This window comes from Balearica regulorum, chromosome 6 (genome assembly GCF_011004875.1).
Source record: "Balearica regulorum gibbericeps isolate bBalReg1 chromosome 6, bBalReg1.pri, whole genome shotgun sequence".
Classification (NCBI taxonomy): Eukaryota; Metazoa; Chordata; class Aves; order Gruiformes; family Gruidae; genus Balearica; species Balearica regulorum.
The window spans coordinates 42,762,170-42,785,043 of NC_046189.1; the positions used below are offsets into that span (position 1 = coordinate 42,762,170).

The 22,874-nt window shown below is 52.5% G+C and overlaps 1 protein-coding gene across 3 annotated transcripts; it reads right to left on the reverse strand.

Annotated features, from left to right (window-relative positions):
- Positions 1-952: 952 nt before the first annotated feature.
- On the reverse strand, positions 953-22,366 carry CYTIP (cytohesin 1 interacting protein). Of its 3 annotated transcripts, none has more exons than XM_075757400.1 (8): positions 21,810-22,366; positions 9,128-9,177; positions 8,739-8,793; positions 5,934-6,036; positions 5,713-5,806; positions 5,177-5,246; positions 2,338-2,404; positions 953-1,802 (listed from the first exon to the last, which is right to left on the reverse strand). In XM_075757400.1, exons 1-8 carry the CDS (start codon positions 21,822-21,824, stop codon positions 1,330-1,332), a joined length of 927 nt encoding a protein of 308 aa, XP_075613515.1. In that variant the 5' UTR covers positions 21,825-22,366; the 3' UTR covers positions 953-1,329. The 3 variants fall into 3 exon arrangements, with proteins under 3 accessions (XP_075613515.1, XP_075613514.1, XP_075613512.1); XM_075757399.1 differs by lacking the exon at positions 21,810-22,366 and adding an exon at positions 12,407-12,662; XM_075757397.1 differs by lacking the exon at positions 21,810-22,366 and adding an exon at positions 10,138-12,373.
- Positions 22,367-22,874: the final 508 nt, after the last annotated feature.

Genomic DNA, 22,874 nt, shown 5'->3' on the forward strand with positions numbered 1-22,874 from the left:
GTGCAGAAGATGTCCTTTCCAGCAAGGCCGGCAGGCGCCGCAGGGAAGAGCTCCGCGACTCGGGCAGAGCTGCGCTGGGAAGCAGGAGATGCAGAGAGACCCGCCGCCCTTTGCTGGCTCCTCGCCGCCCACCGCCTGCACCCCCACGGCAGCCGCGGCCGCCAGCCCCCTGCCTTCCTCCCAAACCACGCAGACCTGCGCCGCTCGCCCCTTTGCCCGGGGGAGCGCTCTCTGTTTGCCCCTCTGCCCAGCGCTGCTGGTGCTCTCCACCGCGCTGCTCCTGCGCCAGACACGCGGAGCTGCTCGGGGCAGCGAGTGCAACGGGCACCGGCTCCCTGGGCACCGGCGAAGAGCCCGGGGCTGCCTGTGTGCTCGGGAGGGTCCTTTCTACTCCACATTCCCTGGAACAAGACAGGTTTGGCAGGATATGCGGTATCTGCTACTGACAGAGATTGCAGCCGGTCAGCTCCCAACTGATACATCGGGTTATGCAGGCTTTACATGACGGCTGCCAGGAGATGCGAAAGCGATGGCAGCCAGCGTTTTTCTGTGTAAATCTATCAATGCTGTCAGCACGGCTGACCAGGGGCACTGATCCCTGCTTTGGAGACTGGGAAGCAGATGGTGGAGCTCACCCTTTTCCTGACACGCATACCGAGCGCACGTGTCCTCGAGCGGCGGCCACGTCTCGGGGCAATGGCCCTGCACAGGCTGGCGTGGGCAGCCCCGCAGTGAAATGGCCAGCGTGGGTCCTGAGGGCCACACACGTGGCGAGGGCGCTGGCAGGTGTGCTCCCAGCCCTCTCCAGCTCACCCACGTAAAGCACCTGCCGCAAACCACGGGTAAATCTCTGCCCTTCACAACGTTACTGCCTGGGGTCTCTCTCTGTTGTACGGTCTGGGCTCCATCCTCTCTCCTCTCCAACGGAACTCTGTCGCTGGTTTTAGTAGAAGCACTTGCTTTATTAAAGACCTTTGGAAGACTATGACTTCAGAAACAGGCAATAAATAGCTATCAATTTTACATTCAATTAAAAAATGTTATTAACGCTAAAGAATGCTGAGGAAGTTCTGCAAAGGTTCTTCACATTTCAGAGTTACTCATTTTTCACGTTAATGAAGAGGTCCACGGTGCGCTCTGATTAAAAACTAAAACAATTAAAAAACCCAGAGCTTTTCAAATACCATCAGCACGGTTGTTTGCAGGACTGCCCTGCAGTGCCGCCATGCCTCACCCACTGCGTGCTTCTGGGTGAGCTCTGCCCTCGGTCCCAGGCCACGCAGCAGTTCCACGTGCAGAGCCCCAGACATCAACACATGACATGCGATGTCAGACACGACTTTCTTCCTCTTCCACTGCCCGGTGAAGGCCTGGAATGAATTTCAAAAGATGCCTTCGGACACTGGATCTCCTGCTTTTCCGCGGGAGGGTCCCAAAACTACTGGTGCAGCCGCTTCCCTCCCAGAGTGGGGACATGGACCCACTGCTGGCCAGGCTGATGCTGCGGTTCCTCCGCAGGGAGCACCTCCCGGCAGCACTGTCTCCGTCCCTGGGGAAGAAGCAGTCGTCATCCATGCTCGACTGGCGGCTCAGGCTCTCTGCAGCTGAATCCTCGAAGGCACCACTCTGGTAGAAGCTGTCCTCGCTGTCCACGGTCATCGAGCTCAGCCGGCTGCGGGAGCTGCTCTCGCTGGAGAAGCGGGGCTTCATTGGAAAGAGGGGTCCCGGCGTGCTGCACCCGCCAAGCAAGCTGGACTCTTCCAGCTCCAGCGCGCCCAGCAGAGTGTTGTCGTTCACCTCCCCTGGAAGCAGAAGCCAAAGAGGAGCGTTATTTACCAGTGTCAGCTCAAGGCCGGAGAGCAGGAGGGCTGCGCCAGGGTGGCCCAGGGGAACGTCGCACCCGGCATCTCAGAGCAGGGAGCAGCCCCTTTCCCTCCTGGGAAGCTGTTTCCCGGCTGTGGGGTGCTCTCTACCCCTGCCTTCCCCCACATGCAGAATCAAAGCTGCTCCCTAGGCAACCCAGAAAAAAAACAAGCAACCAAAACACTCCCCTGATAAGTGCAAAATAAAAATGGAAAAAAACCTTTGCAACCCAAATCAACTCCTTTCCTAGAACTCATGAAAAGAGCCTTTGGTCTGCACTAGTCAAGCAGCGGCCAAATTCATTAGTCCCAGAAAAAAAAAGCTTTCCCAGGGGCCAGCCCTGCAACTTCGTTACCAGGGGAAAAAGAAAGCAAACGAAAATCAGATTAAAGAATTGCTTTTTACTGATCAGAGAGCGTTTCCACAGAAGCACTCGGCAGCGCTGCGGTTTCCTACCCGGAAACAAGGACGTACCGTGCAGCAAACGCTGTTCCTGTAAGAGCAGAGATCGCAACTCCACCCATTTCTGCTGCAGAGTTTGCTGTGGAGGAGAAAGAGGGCTCTGTCACTCATACACTTCTCTAGATGCATAAAAACAGTTGTAAAGAAAACAGCACATGCAGAAAGTACGGGTCACCTGCAGGAAGCACTTGTATGTCCCTCTTTTCACAGAGGAAATTTTCCCAGAGTTTAGCAAAGTTCTCCCAGAAAGCACAATCCTGCTCACGTCCTGGGTGCGTCGGCTGAGGTACTGTACGCGTGTGATGCTAAAAGCAGAAGCCTGATGTCTGGAGAGCACGCAGCTTGCCTTCAGCTGCAAAGGCAGACACCGGCTCTCGCCGGCAGCCCGCAGCCTGCCCTCCTCCAGCCCTCGGCGGCTCCGGAGCCCACCGACCGGCACCCCCTCCTCGTTCCTGGCTCCGGCAGCGCGGCGTGGGCACGGCGCAGCTAACCATCCCTGACCCCGAGTACAGAGCCTTACAGCCTCCACATGCTACAGGCCAGACAACCGCGAGCAACAGTTTTCTTTCCCTCTGATGCAGGTCAGCTTTCAGTGTAAAAATAAACCATTGCACAGTTGATTCAAAAAAAGAAAACCAAAGCCAACGGGTAAACCTCCTCCGCCTGGAGGCAGTCGCAATAGGCACTTCCCAGTAACCTGCGTGAACGCGGCGCACCCACGACACGCAGGCGGACGGGCTGGCAAACCACGCGTTTGTACACCCAGACTCACCAGACCGGGCAACGCTGGTATCGCATTCGTGTTTGTTCTCTTTTCCACACTTCGGAAAAATCACTCAGAATATGAAAACCATGGCCCGGCTGCAGGGTGCGAGGCACCAGGATGCGCCGCGGGCAGCACCCGCACGGCAAGCCCCCAGCACCGCGCAGAGGCCCGGCAGCCCCCCAGCAGCGGGAGGAGGGGGCGGCACGGAGGGTCCCTCAATGTACTGAGCAGGAGCGAGTCACGGGGGCAGCGGGAAGGGAGCCTTGTCCCAGCTCTCTTCTCACCAAATCGCTTCCTAGGGAGGTGGACACGACCTGGCAGAGTGCTGGCACGTCAGGTCTGACGGCGCAGGGCAGCGGGGCGCCTTCGCCAAACCAGCGGCACGGGGTGGCTCTGGCTGCCCCAGGTGCCATTCCTGCAGCACGGAAACTGGCTCACCTCTGCAACCCGCGTAACGACCGCTTTTAAGGAGAGCTACTCCAGAGAAGTTTGCTCCTATGGTCTCTACATAGTGTTGAATAAAGTAGTTTTTAGAAGTTTATAATTCAACTAACCCTAGGAAATTGTATGCAAGAGATGCTGGGGAGTTATCCAAAGATTTTTGTTATCCCTATCGAGACCCAGCCAGAAGAGCAACCACCTCCTAGTCCTGGTGCCCCCATCTAATAAGCCGTAGTAGCGTGGAGCTGTCAGCAGCTGATGCACGGAGCGGTGCCAGGACACCCATTCCACCGGCACGGCAGCGGTGGGCGCAGAGGGGCGCGTGTCCCAGCTCCGTGCCTTGCCGCGGCCGCGGTGCCTTGCCGGGGCCGCTCTGCTGGCTGCGGCACCTCAACGGCAGGACACGACAGGCTGGGCGTGAGGTCGCACCGGCATGTGACTGTTGGCACTCGCGGGCACGGCACCGTCTCGCTGCAGTTACAGGGTTTGCAGCGACCGAGCGCACCCTTCGGTGAGGCACCGGTGACAGTTATAAACGGAATTAGTTTCTTTCCACTGCGGCCACACTGGTGTGAGAGCGCAGGGCCGGGCACACGCCCATATTTTCTCTGTAATGACAAAGCTGTGGCATATGGTGACAAAGCTGTGGCATACGGTGACAAAGCTGTGGCTCGCACAGCCAGGCACTGCCCTCGGCACCCCCAGCCGCAGAACAACCAGGGCTGGGAGGGACTTTGCTTTTCTCACCCCCCAGCCCCCCCAGCTTCCGTTTACATCACCTACAGCATCGATGTCCTGCAGCAAAGTACAACGCCCTGTGCTCTACTCTCATAAATGCAGCGCAAACCAAATTAAATAGTGGTTTAAACATGTTAAATATATGAAACATGGAATCGCCCCCATGGCAAGACTTATATTTTATGGGCACTGGCACACATGGCACACGCTGTCCCTGCTGCTCAGATTTGGCAAGCCTAACCCATTTGGCATGAGTTTTATTCCACCCAGATTAATTTTAACACACATTTAAATTACCATACTCCTGTGCAGAGGGTTTTGGCACAGAGCTGCCATAAGGAAAAAGCCCTCACTCAGGTCTACCAAGGCCCAGCTTTGGAAAGCCCCGGTCCTTGTGGCACCTGCAGCACTGTGGCTACAGTGGGGCGAGCGGGGAGGCACGCTGGGGTGCCAGCACCCAAAAACCAGCTCCCAGCACGGCTGCCTCAGACTCAGCTGGGGGAACAGAAGTTTTGTGAGTCGGAGGTGCCATCAGCATGCCGTCCCTACTGAGCCTGAGCTCTCCTTGTGAAAGCCTGACTTCCCGTTTTGCTAAATACAGAGTATGTTAAAATATGCCGTTCAGTCCGTAGAGGGGAGGGTTGCCTACTGGCTGGGCACAGCTGAGACAGAGGCAGATGGAAATATTTAGAGAATTACAGAAATTATTTGGGGGGGAAAATATTTAAAATATAGATACAGAAAACATGACAGGGACCACACCTGGGGGTGCTGGCGCAGGGGACACGTGGGTGTCTGCCCCCTGCCAGGACACCCAGCCCCACAGACACCCACCTACCCCCGTCAGCAGCAGATCCACGACAGCCCTCTGCGTTCAGCAATGGATTAACTAATTAATTATCTTACCTTCAGTAACTGCAGCTTGGTCTCGAGCTCCATTTTCCGCAGAAATGCGGCCTCATTGACAGTCTCTAACCTGTAAAGAAGGGGTGATGCTGGCACCCAAGCAGAGAGGAGCACCGAGTGCTGCCGGGGCTGCCGCCACGGTGGGCTGTGGCCGTGCCAGACCCCGCAGCTCACCGCAGCTCACCGCAGCACACGGTGCCGCGGGGTCCTCGGGGAGCGGCCATGCGCGGGGACGGGAGCACCCCCCCTGGCTGACCCCTCTGCTCCACCGTTGTCTTCAGCAGCAGCGGTGCTGGTGCAAGACGAGCAAACGCACGGCAGGGGCAGGAGAAAAGGGTCAGGGGCAACGCTGGGGCACCTTCCCAGAGCTCCTGGCTCCCTCCCGACCCCCCACCTGCAGTAAGAGGTGCAGAACCAACCCCCCGGGGCTTTCTGCCCCGAGACGGCGCAGCACTGCGGGGTGGCACGAGAGGCTTTCTTGGCTTCCAGCGGGAGAGACTATGAAGCTAAAACCCATTGGAAGGAGGGATGCCTACCTTAAATAGTTCCCTGAAGACTTTATCAAGTCTACTATTTGCTTGTGAGTAAAACCATCAGTGTTGACGCCGTTGATACTGGTGAGGATATCGCCTGTTAGAGATACACAGAGGCAAAAATGAGCATCTGCAGCACACGCACGCCTTCCCTGTGCTCTACAATAAAAGTGAGACAAGCAAGATAAGGCCACTCACAGCAGGAATAACACATGAATAGTTACCAATTTGAAGGCCAGAAAGATGGGCAGGACTTTCTTCCTGAATTTTGCAGACACAAGTGTATATGTCCAGGGAGCAATCATTTTGGCATGGAAATCTAGTAGTCTGTAAATACCAAAGGCAGCAGTGTTACCGATATTAAAGCCGTGAAAACAATTTAAAAATTCATAGTCTTTTTACACCTTTTTTAAATGAGAAGGCTGTGATGAGCAGGGTATATTATCATACAAGTGAGAACACCAAAATGTTGTAACCTAACAATTAGAAATTGCATTCTTATAATAGAGAACAACAGACACCTGACAGATGCCTGTACACTGCTTTTGCAAAAAACGAGTTTTAAAGCAATTGGTTATTCATTATCAAAACCTCAGTAACTTCAGTCAAGAATATCTGTTAGCATGGATGCGGATTGCTTTCTGGAAGGTATTTTGCGTTCCCAGCCACAGCATGGCAGGGCGTACCTCGGGCTTTCCAAGCGACTGACGCCTGTGCATTGGGACTGCTGCCCGAAGCTGGCCGGTGCTGCCGCAGGGACCGATTTGCAATGAGAGCTGAACAGCCAGAAGAGCTGAGCCTGCTTGTGCTCTTTTGGTCTCTTGAACTCATTATCCACACACGTCCCCACAGCCCCTAAAAAAGTGCTTTTTATTCTGGACTTATACATTTAAATATACATTAAGTAATTCTAAGTATAAATCCGTCATGTGATTATCGGTGCTGACATATTTAGAAAAATGCAAAAGTAGGCGATGCAACCTGACCAGATCTTGCAATGACAGGAAATGTCTTCTTAGTTACATGCAAATATCAGCATTTAGCCACATCTTCTCACTAGAGTTTAAGACTGAAGCTGAAGTTCCTGAAAACCTCTGACAGCCACATCTAACCCAGATATAAGAAGTCATGTTAGATTCGCAAGTTCCTCAGTCAGCGTGGAACAAGTAGGGATGAAGACTGGGGTGAGTTCAGAGCTTATCTGGCCAAATCACATCAACGCAGTGATTTCAGCCCTAGACCATCAGTAAAACTTTTGGCTGAACTAAGAGCACCCAGTGAAACACGAGGGTCTTGGAGGACATGCCACTGCAGGTCACACTTGCCTTTTTTTTTGACCTATTTCAGAGTGGCAGGTCTCACCTACCAACCAGAAAGACTGGGCCAGCTTGAGCGATACAAGCTGGACAGGCAGGATGGGGTTCGTCACACCTAACTGGAGCCACCTGGACAGAGGTGTCTCAATGTCCCCACCAGAGCCACCAGGAGATCTCCAGAGTGTGACTGATGGCCCCAAGAGAAGCACTTCCAACCAGGAGGGTGGACTTCCCTCTCCTGCACCTTCCTTTCATCACATTGCAGAAGATGGCTGGGCCATGGTGTTGGAGGGGACACCTAGTCTTTAGGTGGCTGCAGTGAGGGGAGAGATGTGCTACCAGAGCGCCTGCTCTGCAAACATCTACGTGTGTTGAGAGCCGCACCGCGTCCGTCTGGCCCCCAGGCTCCGGTCCACGAGTGGGAAGTCGGAGAAGAAGCAGTGACACATGAGAAGCTCTGGCGTTCAACCATCACTGCAGTTCTCGTGAGCTCCCTGCAGATGGTAGACCTAGAGTTTCACATCATCTTATTTTGGTTTGCCTAAATTTAACTTGTAGTAATGAAATTACAGCTTCTAAATAATGGTTTGTGCTTAGACAGATGCTGCTTTTTCATAGCCTGGACCTTCTAGTGAAGTGCCCACACTGAAAATATGCCAAGAACAATTCTTTTTAACCAGAATATCACACATAATGAAAAACTGCCCTGAAACTTTATACAAAAGCCTAATAATTGACTCAATTATCCTCCCTTCTGAAAGCTCTCCACCGTTCACCAGCTGAATGCTTACCCGCTCAACAGTCATAAAACCAGATCTGAAAAAGTTAAGCTTTTCCTAATACGCTAATTTCACTGAAAATACTGTTTTCCCTTTGTGAACAGATACAGGTAAGTGCTTTGCAGTAACCAAAACAGAGGGGCAACGAGGGAGAGTCCCGTGGGCAGGGCTCACGAAACAGGCTCCTGCCTGCAGGTCCCACGGGCAGGCAGAGCTCTGCAGTGTTGCCCCCAAAACAACATCCATTTATTCCTGGGATTATTTTTTTATTTATAACCAGGGTTTTAGCAGGCCTACTGATCTAAGAGTTACTTTTCTCACAAAAACCTACAGAACAAAAATCTCCCATTAGCAGTACTCCTGTTAAGACTCTGGTTTTCCGGTTTGCTGACTTCCTGACTTCTGCACCCAACAGAATTTCTTCCTATACGATTTAGCCCCCAAAAAGTCATGCTCAGCAGTTATTTATTCAACAACATACCAACACTGTACACTTACTTCAAAAATACATATGTCTTTATGTATGTTAAAGGAGGTTGTAAAATGCTAGTATAAGATATTTTTTGGAGAGAGACCTTTTTGATCTCTTTTTTTATATGAAGATATTCTCATATACAATTCTCCCCAAAAATATTCACCTATGGCAGTAAGAAGGCATTGCCATTGCCTCATATTTGGATTTGGATGAGATTTCTCCTACATACAACGCTCTGACTTGTGAGAAGGCCAGAAATTCTCATCTGTGACCTTCACTATGAAAAAATCATTGGAAATGCATTCTGTTTCTGTATCATTACTGTAAGCTCTTTCATGAGGACCTGACAGATACCTTTCTCTGCTCTATGCTCTCTTAACCTAATTTTGAGGATATGACACTTAAGGGTTCGCACCATATTTCATTTTTAAATGAATCAACTCGTCATTTAAGTCTTACCTGGATTTCAAACCCAAACGTCTCTTTATCTTCTTTTAATATAGCAACGAGGTGTCTGTAAGAAGAATACACAGAGTTCCATATGAACACCGGGGCACCACACTCTGAGCACTCTGTATGTCTCACCAAAAGGCTCGTGTCCCCGTCCTTGCCTCTCTCCGCGCGAGCAGGGTATCAGCACGCCTCCCCCCAGACGCGGCGGCAGTGGTGCTGGCTCTTGCCCGACTCAAGCTAAATGTCACAATTTCACCTGCACGTCCCAGGGGCTGGGTACCGCGCTCTGCCTTGCACCGTTATCCCACCAGGGATGCTAAATGGGAAGATTCCCAGGACACACGTTTCATGTAGAATAAGTAAGTAACAGTGATTATAGCAGAATATCTTCATACCTTTGTGGCCTGTAGGAGTCACCCAAGGAGCTGGATCTGGTTAAGGCAAGCTGCAGCCAGAAACAGGAGTGAAAAAGGGTCAGTATGTTCATGGTTCTTTGAGGCACATGGCTAAAATCAGCAGTTTAGAGAAAAACTAAAGCAGTGGGTGGCCTTCCCCCCCCCCCCCCCCCCCCCCCAGCTTGCACCAACGCAGCCTCCCCCTCAGTCAGCTGAGAACTTAAACTCCCAGAACAAGTTAGGTCCAGGACACAAGACAACTCATCATCATGTTCAAAGCCACCTTTTAGATGCTGACGGTGAGCTCAGCCAGGCACAGGCAGAATCAGCAGCCACAGCGATGACCTCCAGGCGCGCTGCCCGCTCCCGGCAAAGCTGGGAAAAGGTGCTCCCCCCGCCCGAGGAGTCTCCCTCCCCGTGCCACCCCTCCACCCTACGGTTCCTTTCCAAGGAGCTAGAGAGTAATTTTGCATGGTAACAGGTCTGATGCCAGCGCCCATGGAGGACGTTTAATTGGCATTGCTGCAAGACAGAATATCAACTGCGATGCATTCCGGTGTGAGGGATGGCATGAACATGCAAGAGGCAGTTGTTGAAGGAGTTCGTGTTTATTTTTAGTGTGTTGGAAATTAAGCCCTGTAAAACTGGCTATATGTCACCTCTTTCATTTTTCTAAACCATTTAAATATAAAATTGAGTTATTTCCAAGGTACTAAACACTACAGAGCAAAAAAACATGGGTGCTCTTAGCACATCATAATATTGTTTCAGTTGTTCACCTCCAGAAAACAGTGAGGCATCCTCGCTGAGAGACAGTAATAGTACCCGTTCCAACTTCATTTGAAAAAATTGGCCACCCACTAGCTATCCAACCTTCCCTGTACTAAGGTAAAATTAAGAGCTGAGCTACCACCAGCCAATATAAAACGAAGCAACACAAGGCTTTTTTTGCACAGGGGTGATAATTTGACACCTTCACAATTAGCTTTCAGAAATTCACAAACACCTACGTCCGGGGGAGGGACAGGTCTGGAACGAGAAGTAACTTGGGTGGGAGATCCCTGCAGCAACACCAGGTGGAAGACCCTGCGGCAGGAAGGTGCTATTTGGGGTGACAGAGGTTGATGGTGAAAAGCATGAGAACAAGTGGAAAAATTCAGGTTGAATCCCAAGAAAAATTGTCTGGCAGGAGAAGTGCTTGGGGCAGGGAACTCCTCCCCAGGCTGCTGGAGGTGTGATTTCTGAGGACAGTAGAAATGGAAAAGACAAGAAAACCCCTGCAGCCGATAGTGCATCAGAGATGACTCCCACTGTCCTTCCAGTGTCCACAATCCTCTCGTGTGGTTTTGTATGATTTAAAAAAAAAAAACCCACACATGGCAGCCTTGTGTTTTCAAATCAGAGAAGGCATATTCCTTCCTCGCTGGTCGCCTTGCTCTGTTGCGGTGCGCTGCGGGGAGCGAGGGGCCGTGGGTGGCGTGCGGCCGCCCTGTGCCACGGGCTGCGGCTGGGCTGCCCCGTCCTCAGCGTGCGCGGGCACTTGTGTTCTTGTGGCAGGACGAGGGGCTGACGGGCACACAGCACCGGCCAGCTCTCCAACAGTGGGAACCCTTCAAGATGCTAAAACGCGCGAGGCTCCAAGATTTCGAAGGCCAGGGATTGCTGTCATTCCCGTTAATGCTGTAACCATTATCTGTACAGCGCCCAAATCACGTCTCTGTTACGCTAACACCTCACCTTTCTTTTGTACCTTTCCCCTAAAGATCTCTGGGCATTTATAAACCGAACACCTATCAGAAAAGGCAGAAAGCACACATAAATTGAGGTGACTGCAGACAGTGGTCTCTGCAGTTTCTTACGGCAGCCGCCTAGCATTTCTAGCTGACGCGTGCATGGTCATGGCCACGAGCATCCACAATCGCTGCTTCAGGCTGGGGAGACCTGTGCCTGAAGAGCTCTCCGGAAAAAGCCGGGATCAATGTTAAACATCAATTCTTCCCATAAAAGTGACCCATGAATAAGGAATTACATTATCCCTGTTTGTAGAGTTTAGTCACCATAACGGACTGTCTCAGGCTTCAGCAGTATAAAATGATGCCACGGTGTGCCACCGACAAAAACACCCCTCTTTGTAACACACATCTGCCTGGGGAGAGGAGGCAGAGGAGGGAGAGGAGGGAGAGGCCGGTCACAGCAACCCGCACAGCACGCGAAGAGCTGATGGCAGGCATGCACCGGGGCGGCCGGGCCCTGCCGCACGCAGAGTAACGTACGGTCTGCGTAGAGCGTCCTCACGCCTGATGCCCGTGCTGTAATTCACCTTAGCAGACACGGTCACGTCCCGTTACCGCCGGCCTCCCCCTGTGCCGGCAGCCATCGCCACACAAAGGGCTGCTCCAGCGCAGCCGCGGGAGCTGGGTGCCGCAGCGGTCCCGAGATTAGCCTGGCTCTGGCTTTCCTTTATCTCCCCACACTCATACGAGAAAAGGATTAAGTGCGTTTCCGCTCCTGAACAAAGCAAAGCCTTAAGCACGCAGATACTGTGCACCAGTTTTCTGACAATACTTTCCGATTATAATGTGTCTCAAACAGTTTCTATTTAGGCTTCTTCATGCTAGACAAAGAGACCAAAGCTGGAATTGCTCAGCTGCCAATTTACAGCAACAGCAAGAGAGAGTTTTGTGGCAATTCGGTTGCAAACAGCAGAAAAGGGCACAAACGTGCTGTTCGGTTCTGGGGGAAAAGCCCGGACGAGACACAGCCCAACCAGCCCCAACACTTGTGGCCAAATGGGTGGAAATAACTTGTAGGTGCTTTCTGTCAGCATTGCAGAACAAAGCACAGTCCAGCCAGGCTGCTATACTGAAGTAAATGCAAGTTTAAAGGAACACCCAGACAGCAAGAGCCTCTTTTGACGCGCAGCGCTGCGGTAAATGGAGAAGAACCGCAGCCGGGGCAGGAGCTCGGCTGCAAAAGCACTTTGTGCCCCCCAGCCCCCGCAGGCAGAACGCCCCTTTGCTCGCTCCTCTCCGGAGCTTCCCATGCTGCCGCTGTTGCACAGATTTCATTGCAATCCCAAAATTGGCTCATTGCAATCCTAAAATTAGCTAGGCTAAAGGCACCCAGCAGTAATCCTTCAAGCACCCCGAAATCAGCAGCCGCACGGCTCCGCAGGGAACCTGCAAGGTCGCTCGGGGAAACTCTGCAAACGCGGGCAGCGAGCGGCTCTCCAGGCAGAAAGAGCCGTCAGCATCCCGGAGCACGGCAGCCGTCCCGTACCTGCTTGCGCCCGCGGGGCAGCGTCCCCACGGTGCTGGCCAGGTGCTGGATCCTCCTGCTGTCCATCGGCAGAGCCTGCTCCTCTCCGGCGGCGCAGGCGAGGCCGGCACTGAAGCCTACGAAGTTGGCGTTATGGTTCTGCTGAATGAGCCTTCTCAGGGCCATGTCGGTGGAAGAGCATTTAAAGCGGCATTGCTAAACGCTGTGGCATGGCTGAGGAAACTAAAATACACTCACCCCTCCGAGCGATCAAAAAGCATGAGGCCGGAAAGCAGCCACGTGACCTGTGGTTTAGGTGCATGCTACATAAATCTCTTCGCCAGGGCACTCGGTATGTGTTGTGCTCATAGGAGAGTTAAGAATTTGGCTTGGCAATTAAAAGAAATCTGCTTAATTTTTCCATTCCTGCACACAACAGTTCTCACCGAACAGCTGCTTCTCTCTGTAATGATTTGTCCTTAAAGCACTGCTTGCTTCAGACACTTGCCTGAATTCCACTTGCTCATTCCTTCACTTGCTCGGCATCCCTCGCATCGCTCAGATTACCTTTTGGCAGAGACGGGCAAATAATGCTTTCTTTGGATAACGGCGTCAGTGCGCCTTCCAGGCACAGGGAGGCAAGAACTGAGGGCCACAGCCCGAGAGCAGGAGCTGAAAACACCACAGAGCAAAGGCAGAGCAGCGGCCTCGGCTGAGCGTTTGCGTTTTGGGAGGGAGTGGTGACTTACCCAGCCAACAGGGTTGGGAGCAAACAGCCACGTAAGTGCAGGGCCTGAAGGAAGGGACGCGAGGGACGCCTCGGCAGAGCTGGGGCAGGCACGGTGCCAGGGAGAGCCTTGGCCGAGCATCGTCCTTGCACCTTGGCTGGCTGGCCGGGCTGGAGGAAGACGGCGGGGGCTGTCTGCAGGCGAAGAGGAAGGCGGCCAGGCTGTGCCCAGCCGGGCGCCATGCATCGAGCCCTCCTGGCCAGGTGGGGTGGTTATGATGGCCAGCGACACCCCAGGTGCCCTGTGGACCCTCCCAAGGCATCAGCTTTGCACACCCACCCGACACGCCAGGGTCCCTCTGGGGGAGCTGCACCATCAGTCCACCCCAGGGCAGAGCGATCCCAACCGGGATCTTGTCCTGGTCCACACCGGCTGGAGCACACACCGACCATGCAGCCAGCTGTCACTCTAAAATCAAGTCCAAGGCTGGACATCCCGATGGGACTCACCTGAAACGCACCCATTGTCAGATGAGATGGCTGGACAAATACCGGGGATGATGACTTTGTGAGGGAACCAGAGCTCATCACAATTAACCCTAGCTGGCATTGGAACCTTCGTCAGGGAAAAGCAGGGCTATCATTCTCAAAATAGAGAAAATTTACAAGTTACGTTCATTTTTCTCAGTGGAGGCTTCTTATGCACCTTTACAAAGTATTGCTGTGCGTGCCTTGGACACCAGCTGGGACAGAGAGGGCGGGCAGGGGTGCAGGCAGCACGGGGCACGGGCAGGGCGGGGGGGCAGCCAGCACATCGCCACGGGGCGAGGGCTGCTGGGTTCTGTCTCTGCTAACCTCACGGGAGTTCAGCGGTCTGGTACGTGCTGTCACAAGGGTTGGATTCTGAGCTGATCTGCGTGCCTTTTGTAATGGCTCTGCCTCTGTCAACGGCGGTGGAGGAGGCACAGGGAGGGGTGTCCAGCACCCACCGACGAAAAAGGTAATGGCTTTTAAGTAAGGGATTGCAAAACAAGCAGCAAAAAGTTTTAAAATTAATATCATTTTTAAAAAGAAACTTGCGTCTCCTCATGCTGGAAACAAGTCCATTTCTAGAATCATAGGATCGTTTTGGTTGGAAAAGACCTTTTAGATCAAGTCCAACTGTTAACCTAACACTGCCCAGCCCACCACTAAACCACGTCCCTGAGCACCACATCTACACATCCTTTAAACACCTCCAGGGATGGTGACTCCACCACTTCCCTGGGCAGCCTGTTCCAATGACTGACAACCCTTTCAGTGATTTTTGGACTGCAGAGCACTATAGATCACATCAGGATCTCAGCAGAAACTCAGGGTAAGTAAAACTATGAGCACGGTGGGACGGCCGTTCAGCTACAAGATAAGTAAAATTTAACTCCTAGCACGGAGTGGGGAGGGGGAGGATTGCTTTTTTTGCAGGACTGATTTTAATCATATTTTTGACACAGCAAATTTATTTCCCTCCTACTACTTGCCCAGCCCCTTGCTGTGTCACGTCACCAGGGAGGAGCCGCCTTCCCTCTCGCTGCCCGCACCGCTGGCGAGCACACGTCTGCCTGGTGACGGCACCGGCACGGGAGAGCCGCCGGCTGCTCCTCCCGCAGCGCCAGGAACCACATCTGTCCATCCGTCCGGCCCCATCCTTCCAGGTGCTCTGCTGTGCCCTAAAGGACAACCGGGAGAACATGTTTCACACACATCTCAACACACCTGGACTAGTTGTTTGGTAAAGATCTCATTCACTTCTTTTTTAATCTTGCCGTCGAGTAAAATTCCCAATAATTTTAGGAGCAAGGTGAAATATCCCATAAGAACAATAGGAAGCAGGATACTATGGGCCATTGAAAAATACTGTATCACTTCAGAAACAGTCAGTGGCAGAGAGGAAATCTGAAATCACTTGGAGAAGGAGCAGAGTCGCCCACATTTCCATGCCCCGGCAGAGATGCCTCATCCGGCCACTGGCTGGAGTACTCCAGCTGCACCACTCCGCCCTGGCGCAGTCCTCCTTCCAGGTTCGGGGGGGTTAGAAAACCCTCCGTGCGCGGGGTAGGCTGAGCTCCGCGCTGAAACCCGCCCCTTGAGAGCGTCCCACCACCGCGCCAAGCACACGCACCCGTCTCACGGCGTGCGACCGGGCTCTTCCCTGCAACAGGGTCAGCGCCCACCCACACTGGGGTCTCCCATGGCACCCAGGGGTGCGTCCGGCCAACTGCAGGGCTGTGAGGGCTGCCAGGCACCGGCCGCAGCGGTGGCTAGGCAGGGCAGGCTGTCCTGCCAAGGGAGGCAAATGGAGGGAAAAGCAAGTGCCAGACTGGAAAAGAGATGGGAATAACTGAGCCTGGAAAATGCCTTCCCTTGCAAAGCAGGCGGATAGTTATGCCCGGTGTGGGATGAGTTTTCCATCCGATGAGAATGAAAGAATTTTTTCCACATTGTTGTCATCTCACAAGAGATTTTAAAGAAAAATGAAATCACAAATTTTCACCAAAAAGGAATTTTCGCAGCATTGGGCTGGCAGCAATCACCAGCAATACGCTGCCGGGGGACCCTGCCGGGGTGCAGCTTCACCACTGCTGGGGAGACCAGCCACTCGCCATCCCAGGCAGCCACAGGATGGACCCTGGGGGCTCCTGCAGCCACCTCTCGCCTTCCTGGGTCGCCTTCCCAGGTCCCTTCAGCTGCGTGGGTGCACGTCACCCGGCTCTAGAAGTGGGGTTTTCTGTCAGCCCAGAAAGAGAAGGCTGCTGTCAGACCAACGCTTCCGCTGCCTGACACCCAACTTCTATTCTGACAAACGTCAGATAAACCCCAGATTTTGCAGGAGATATTGGTGATGTGGCAGGCAGGAAAATGGTAATTTCCACTTTTGAAGAAGCATTGGCAATGCTTTGGGATATAATAGTGCAAGGGGTTTGGTTTTACTGTTATGCAAAGGCAGTCCTGATGCCTGGCCCCAAACGGCCTGTATCTCCCCGGGAGCGAGCCTTCAGACGCCGTGGTGGTTGTGTGAAGGACGGTGTGTCTTCCTGGGGATCTTGAGGAACGCCAGCCAAAGGCTGGGTTAGTGTTAATACAGATTATTTAGTAGAACCAATTTAAAATATGGCCACTGAAACATTTTTATATTGGGCAGATATCTGCAAAGAAAAAAATAATATATTCTGGCTCAAGCTGTTTCAGTCTGTAAGTGTTATCAGTGCCACAGAAGTTCACATTTCCAGTTAACGGTCCCTCTTTACACTAAACTGCTGCTAATGTTACAGCACCCGCGAGCTCCCCCGTGCTCTGCCCTTCTGGCCGGCACAGGAAGGCGTTTGCCGGAGCAGAGGATCTCCCGGTGCCAGGAAGATGGTGGCATGGGGCTCCCCCCGCTGCGGGGCATCCGCTTCTTCCCTGGGATTGCTGAAGTGTTGGCACATTCCCACCGTTCATCCCTCAAGAAACCCGCACCTTGCGAGAGAGAAACGCTGTCAGAACACATCTGGCCCGTACACCTGGAGGAAGGTTTGTGGCTGAGGCGTGGAGTCCCTGCAGTGCCCATGTCTCTCCTGGCAGACGGACCGGGACAGACGTGTGTTGCAGGTCACAGCAGCACAACAGGGACGGTTTTAGACATCTGTCCTTTGCCTCCAAGAAGTGGAATGAGACAGATCCCGGGGGAACCCCTCTGGGTTAAGGGGTGGCACTGACCCTGCTCACAGTTTTTGTCTCTCTCACCTCCTCCGTGGTGCTCGTTCAGGAAAAAAAAAGTTTAAAAATGCAATGTGTGACAGAGGGAAAGCTCTGTCCTTTTTCTTGAGAACAGTAAGCTGTATCTCAGGGATGGCATTTGCTTACTTGCTAAAGCACGCTGAGTAATGCAGGGACCGTGGTGACTCAAAGCCTCTTCCCCTTTTCCTGCTCACAATCACCCCACTAAGTGCCTTTGAAAACAAACAAAGTGCATTTCAGTTCCTCAGGCAACCCTCTTCTACGTTTCTGAAACTGAGTGACTCATCTCTGAACAAGCTGAGACGAGAAACAAATAAAATCTCCCATCAGAGCAAACAGCGGGACCTTGGTCCGAGCTGCCCCAGCAGCCCCGTGCCACCCTCCACAGCAGCACCCACGGGCCAGGCGCTGCCCCAGGCCCCTGCACCAGCCGCACACCCTGCGCCCCTCAAACGCACCCCATCCCTCACAGACATACCCGAAGCCACGTGTGGCCGAGCCGAAGGCAGAAGGGAAGCACGAGTCAGGCCCTGCCACCCACGGCGGCCGCTCACATGTGCCCAAGGAGATCACAAAGGATGCTCCGCTCCAGGTGCCTCCCCAACACTGCGCTGGCTCTGTCTCGGGGCCGGGGCGACGGGCAGCCTCATGTCCTCTCCAGGGGCAGGCAGGAGTCCGGGGTGGTGAAGGGAAAGTCGTTCACACCCCCCCCCCCCGGCGAGGCAGAGCAGGAGGGTGCATCAGCATTGCTCTGGGCGCTGCCCACCACGGGTGCAGAGCCTCTGCGGCTCCGCAGCCCAGCCCAGCGCTAACCTCCCCAGCAAAGTGCGTGCAATGACATTCAGGTGCCAAGCAGCACTGCCAGATAATGTTTATCTTGCACTTTAAACCTCTCTAACACGCTGTTACTGTTGGCAGAGTAGCAATACGGCGCTATGAACACACTGTCCTTTCATCCCTCTGGTTCTCCAGCGTGCCCACAGCACTGACGCATTCGGGGCAGACACCCAGTGCTGGTTCCTCTGTGCTGATGGCTGTCGGCCCAGGGAGGGCTGATGGGAGAGGGAAGAGCAAACGTGCTGGCAGGGCTCTGCTTTTCTCCTTCCAGTTTCTGTGGAGGGACAGCAGAAAGTCCTCATCTTCCATCCTCAGGGCACAGAGAGCTGCTCCTTTGCTCCTCCATGGGGATCCAGCCCTTGGTCCATCCCCGTCTCTGCCCATCCAGTGCCAGAGCTCCCCATCTCTTTACAGGCACCCCAATTCCCAAAATTATCTCCAGCGCTGCTGCCCACAGAGGGACTCCCCGCCGCACATCAGAGGAGGTCCCAGCCCCTCTGGCACTTCCCGGGAGCAGCGCTGGTCCATAACGGAGCTCAGGCACTCCTGGCTCTGCTCATCCCCACTGCTCTGCAACAGCTCTGACTCATGCCCTCAGCCCTGGATTCAGGGCTCAGCACCATCCTGAAGGACCACAACCCTGAAACACCTTTGGGATAACTTGTTCATGACAAGTAGCTGCTGTTTGATTGCAACATTATCTGTCAAATCAAGCTTGCTGCTTTCTCGGTGTCCTTCTCCCCACAGGTTGGGCTTGGCTTTCCCACGCATGTTCGGGCCCTGCACTTCCTTGGAGACGTTCAGGCTCTGCTCCATCCATTTCTCCTGTTCTTTGTACAGCTTCTTTGAGCTACAAATTTCTAGCTGTTTTGAAAGGAAACCAAATCTGTTGTGGCATTAAGGGACTGATTTTGCATTAAAATAATTGGATGGATGACCACAGACTTAGAATGGATTTGCATTTAATGGAGAACTGGGTTCTTACGTGATCTTGCTGAAAAGGCAACATGAGGATGTTCCTGTGATTTGGACTAATCTGAATAACTTCATACACTGTGGTACAGACTCGTTCTGTGATAGTGCTCAAACCCTCCTCCAGGATGTGATGAAATCTGCTGTGTGATTTCAAACAAACAGTCTCTCTCCATATTCTTCGAATAAGGTTTTGTATTGTAGACAAACCATACGCTCTATTTTAAGTAGCTACTCCTTTGTGCTACCAACTTTTCCATTTGACAAGTAGTTGGTAAATGCTGCAATGACTCAGAATAACGGTTTGAGTACCCAAACGAGTGTCAACCCACACGTGTGTCAGCATAGCTGCTGATCTACACCCCGTGCTCTTCTCTGCTTTCCTAATCAAAACATAAATTTTTCAGAATACTAGGATATGAAGCATAGGGCTGATTTTGAAGAAGTCTTGAACAACAAGCCTCTTGCTAAGGGTTGGAATTGTCCTGAAAATTTAGATTCCTAACCTCTACATAACCTTAGTTTCTGGGATTTTTATATTAGATTTTCAAACACTTGCAGAAGTGTAAGATAACGATCCCGAGCAATAATCTTGGTGACCCTTTTATAGCCAGTGAATTTCCAGCATCTCTCTTTTAACTTCCCAATGAAATCAGAAAGGTGTTTTACAATGAGCAGCAATCCAGAAACACGCCAAATATCTGTACAGTTGTTTTTAAACAAACACATACCAAGGACTCAGTAGTATATTTAAAGAAAACAAATGTTGGAGGGGAAATAAAAATACTCTGACAACGCCCTCCCTTTTATCAGTGCGGTACAGAGCTGCGCGTGTTTCCGTAGAACACAGCCGAGCAGGCGTGTGTGCGTATGTGTATAAACACTTACAGGGCGATTCTCTGCACATACAAGAGGACGCAGAGATGAGCAGCTTGCGTGCAATTCTGCACAGAGCTGGGTGTCCTCCAGCACAGGCCGAAGAGCGGTGCCGATCCGCGGTAGGGAAGGACCTCGAAAGACAGGACCCCAGGCTGTGGTCACCCCCACACACCAGGATTTCACCACAGCGGTGTCCTGTGCACCATGGGCAGGGGTGTCAGAAAGAACACCGGGTTGGCGATAGCGGGGACAAAACGTAGGTCAGCGTGTTTCATAGCACGAGTGTGGTGATAAAGGGGATTTCTGCTCCCTCGTACGGGGGTAGATTCGGGGCACACAGCCTAGCAGCTCCACCCCGTCTCAGGAGCAGGTGAAGGGCTCTCAGCTGCACCTACACGCAGCAGCAGATATAACTGCTTGTCCGGAGCAGAAGGTCCTCAGATGACTGCAGTACATCTGTGTTGTAGCATCCCATTCGTATTTGTCTCACTAAAAGATAATTTTCATCTGTGTCCATCTTCAAAATAATCTCACAAGGTTGAAAAGAAAATTTTAGTACTACGTTTGCACCCACCCTATGAAAATTCAGCCGAGTATCAATTTCTCCTTAAATGTCCCATAATTCTGCCAGTAGTGACGCCAGTTAGACCGCGTTCCCTCTGGCAGCGCGGCTCTGTGAGCTGCGGCCTCTCAGCTCTCACAGCCCTGAGGAGAAGAGACGAACCGCGCCAATCCCTGCCGCCCCTGTGCCGTCGCCACCACGAACCGGGCAGGGTGGCCGTACGGGCCTGCGTCCCCGTGCCCACTGCAGCGGTCCCCTCATCCACGGAAAGGCCCCAAATGTCAGCACACCGATTTTTGCCCCATTTCACTGGAAATACGGTTCCAAACAGCAAAGGCCGGTGCTCCCGCGAGGGCGGTGCTGTGACACAAGAGCGCTTCTCGCAAGGGTATTCCCCGGCTCCTGGAGGCACCCGGGGCTCGGGCACACATTGCTAGCACTGAAGCAAATCCTTCAGGGAGTGGATAACCGTTCCCTCTGGGGCACAGAGAGCACCCCTGCTCCCCTCAGATGCTCTACGGAAAGACCTAGCATGAAAGAGGAGAATGGCGCATTTCTAGGATATATACCAGCTCTGGAACATGGGCGTACTGAAGTATTATAAACGTACTTAAACACAAAGTCTGTTGCAATTCTTTAGAAAGTAATTTGCAAAGAAAAAAGTTTATAAAGATAACGCAAGGAAAAATCCCAGCTTCTTTCAGTCTCCTTTACATTTACTTTGAGCCTGGATTGTAGGCATATGCCAGATCCTGTACTCATGCTGGTATTAAGGACAGCAATATCTAAAGTAGATTCTTTAATATTAAACTGACAGAACCTTAAAATAGAGTCCCTTGCTTTCCGTCTCCTCAGAAAGGCCAGTCCTCAACCTGCGAGGCGGGTTCATAAAATGGTGTCCTACCATCCAAACTCTTGCAGCCTCAGGACACCTGGGCACTGACAGAGTGCAATTACATGGATACCAAATAATTAAAAGGCAATCAAACCCTTAATGAAAGAGGAAGGGATCCTGCTTCCGCAGCATAATAATGCTGCAGCCAATCGACTAGAGATTGCTTATTTTTGCTATTTTCTCCTCCTTTTTGTTTTCTTTATGGACTACCTACACACTTCCTAGGCTCTCGTGAACCCACACACGTCTTAAATTCCCACAGTCCAGCAGGCCCAGGAAAGAGTTAATAAAATATTTGACAGAAAATAAGATGCTACAGCTTTCCAAAATCCACAGTCATCTGCCAAGGAGATTGTGCCACTGCCCTAGCTGTGAAATAAGCTGTGCATCGCCCAGGCAGTGACGGGGCGGGTGCTCGGCAGGTCCTGTGCAGATGTGCACTTCTCTCCTCTGTGCACACGCATGCGAGCTCTTTATACTAATTAGCGCACAGCCTAGAAACGTTACAGAAATCTTTAAACTTTATAAACAACTTCCATCACAAAACAAAGCTTTCCGTACTGCGTGCGAAGCTGCAGCAGTTTCTAGTCTGCCACTTCTAAGAATTCAGCTCACGACATGACAGAGACAGGAAACACCAGCTACAGAGCTGGGAGGGGAGCTGCACCCTTACGAATAAAAGAGCAGCGGTTCGTGTCTCAGCAAGGCTTTACATTTTAATTCATTGCTAACCAACTCTAAAACACACAGGAAATGGTGGGAGACTTTCCTAGGAGCAGAGCTCATGCAAAGCTACCTGCTTCCGAAACATCCATCCTCCTGAGATGCCTGCAGGGTTTCTGCCCACGCTCACGCGACCGGGGCAGAAGGAACGAGCGAGGAGTCACCGTCTGTGGGACACGAGCCTGGACCTGCAGGGACTCGTGAGCTGGCTCTTCTCCTGTGCTACCAGGTTTGTACCGAGGACTCCTGCGGAGCTGGTTTACCTGTATGGAAGAAAGTGAAGAATTAGCCCTTTCTCTTTTAGACCCAAATCCTCCATGGAGCAGTTTCTCATGAACACCTCTCCCCACATCAAAGCCCTTGGCATTTTGCTGACGTGCCAAGCCTGTCGCCGAGCTGGGATGCAGCGGATGGGGCGCAGCACCCGCATACAAACGCGCCCATCTGGGTCACAGGGGCGAGCTGCTCCTCCTTCCACGCGTGCTGGAAACTGGAAATGAGGATCTCCGAGGAAGCAGGAATTTTTCACGCTGCTGGAAGTGCAGCCTTTTGCTCTCCCGGGCAATGGACACCCGCCCGGCGTGGCACTGGCCAGGGGATGGCAGCCGACGCTTGCGGACGAGCGACAGGCTGCTGCTCTCTGGCTGGGGACCCGCTCTAGAGCCAGCGCTTGCCTTTCAGCAACCAGAACCTGACTGCACAGCAGCATCAGCCCGAGCAATTAAAACTTCCTTCAACTGTGCAGTTAGCAAAAAGTGAGAGCACACTTATGATCCCACTGTGTGTTGCAGAAGGACCGAACTCACAAGTAATTACCTAGAATACAATAGTCTTTTTAAGAAAAAAATAAAAGCCCGCAGTATCCTTCAAAAGCCATAGAGGTCTCAATACTCTTGGGTAGTAGCATGGTGGATTTCATTTTGACATGCCTTAAATTCAAATAAAGCCTGACTTAAACCCCTAGGTTATGGTTGTGTTAGGGGGCTTTTCAAACAAGCAAAGACATCAGAAGTGAAGTGTGTGAGCGGGTCTCACTCGGATTTACACTACTGGAAACCTAAATAGCTGGAAGAGGGGGATCCAGGGATTTGTGAAAAGGAGCTCAGCCAGAGTTCACACGGGCACAGGCACAAGAACA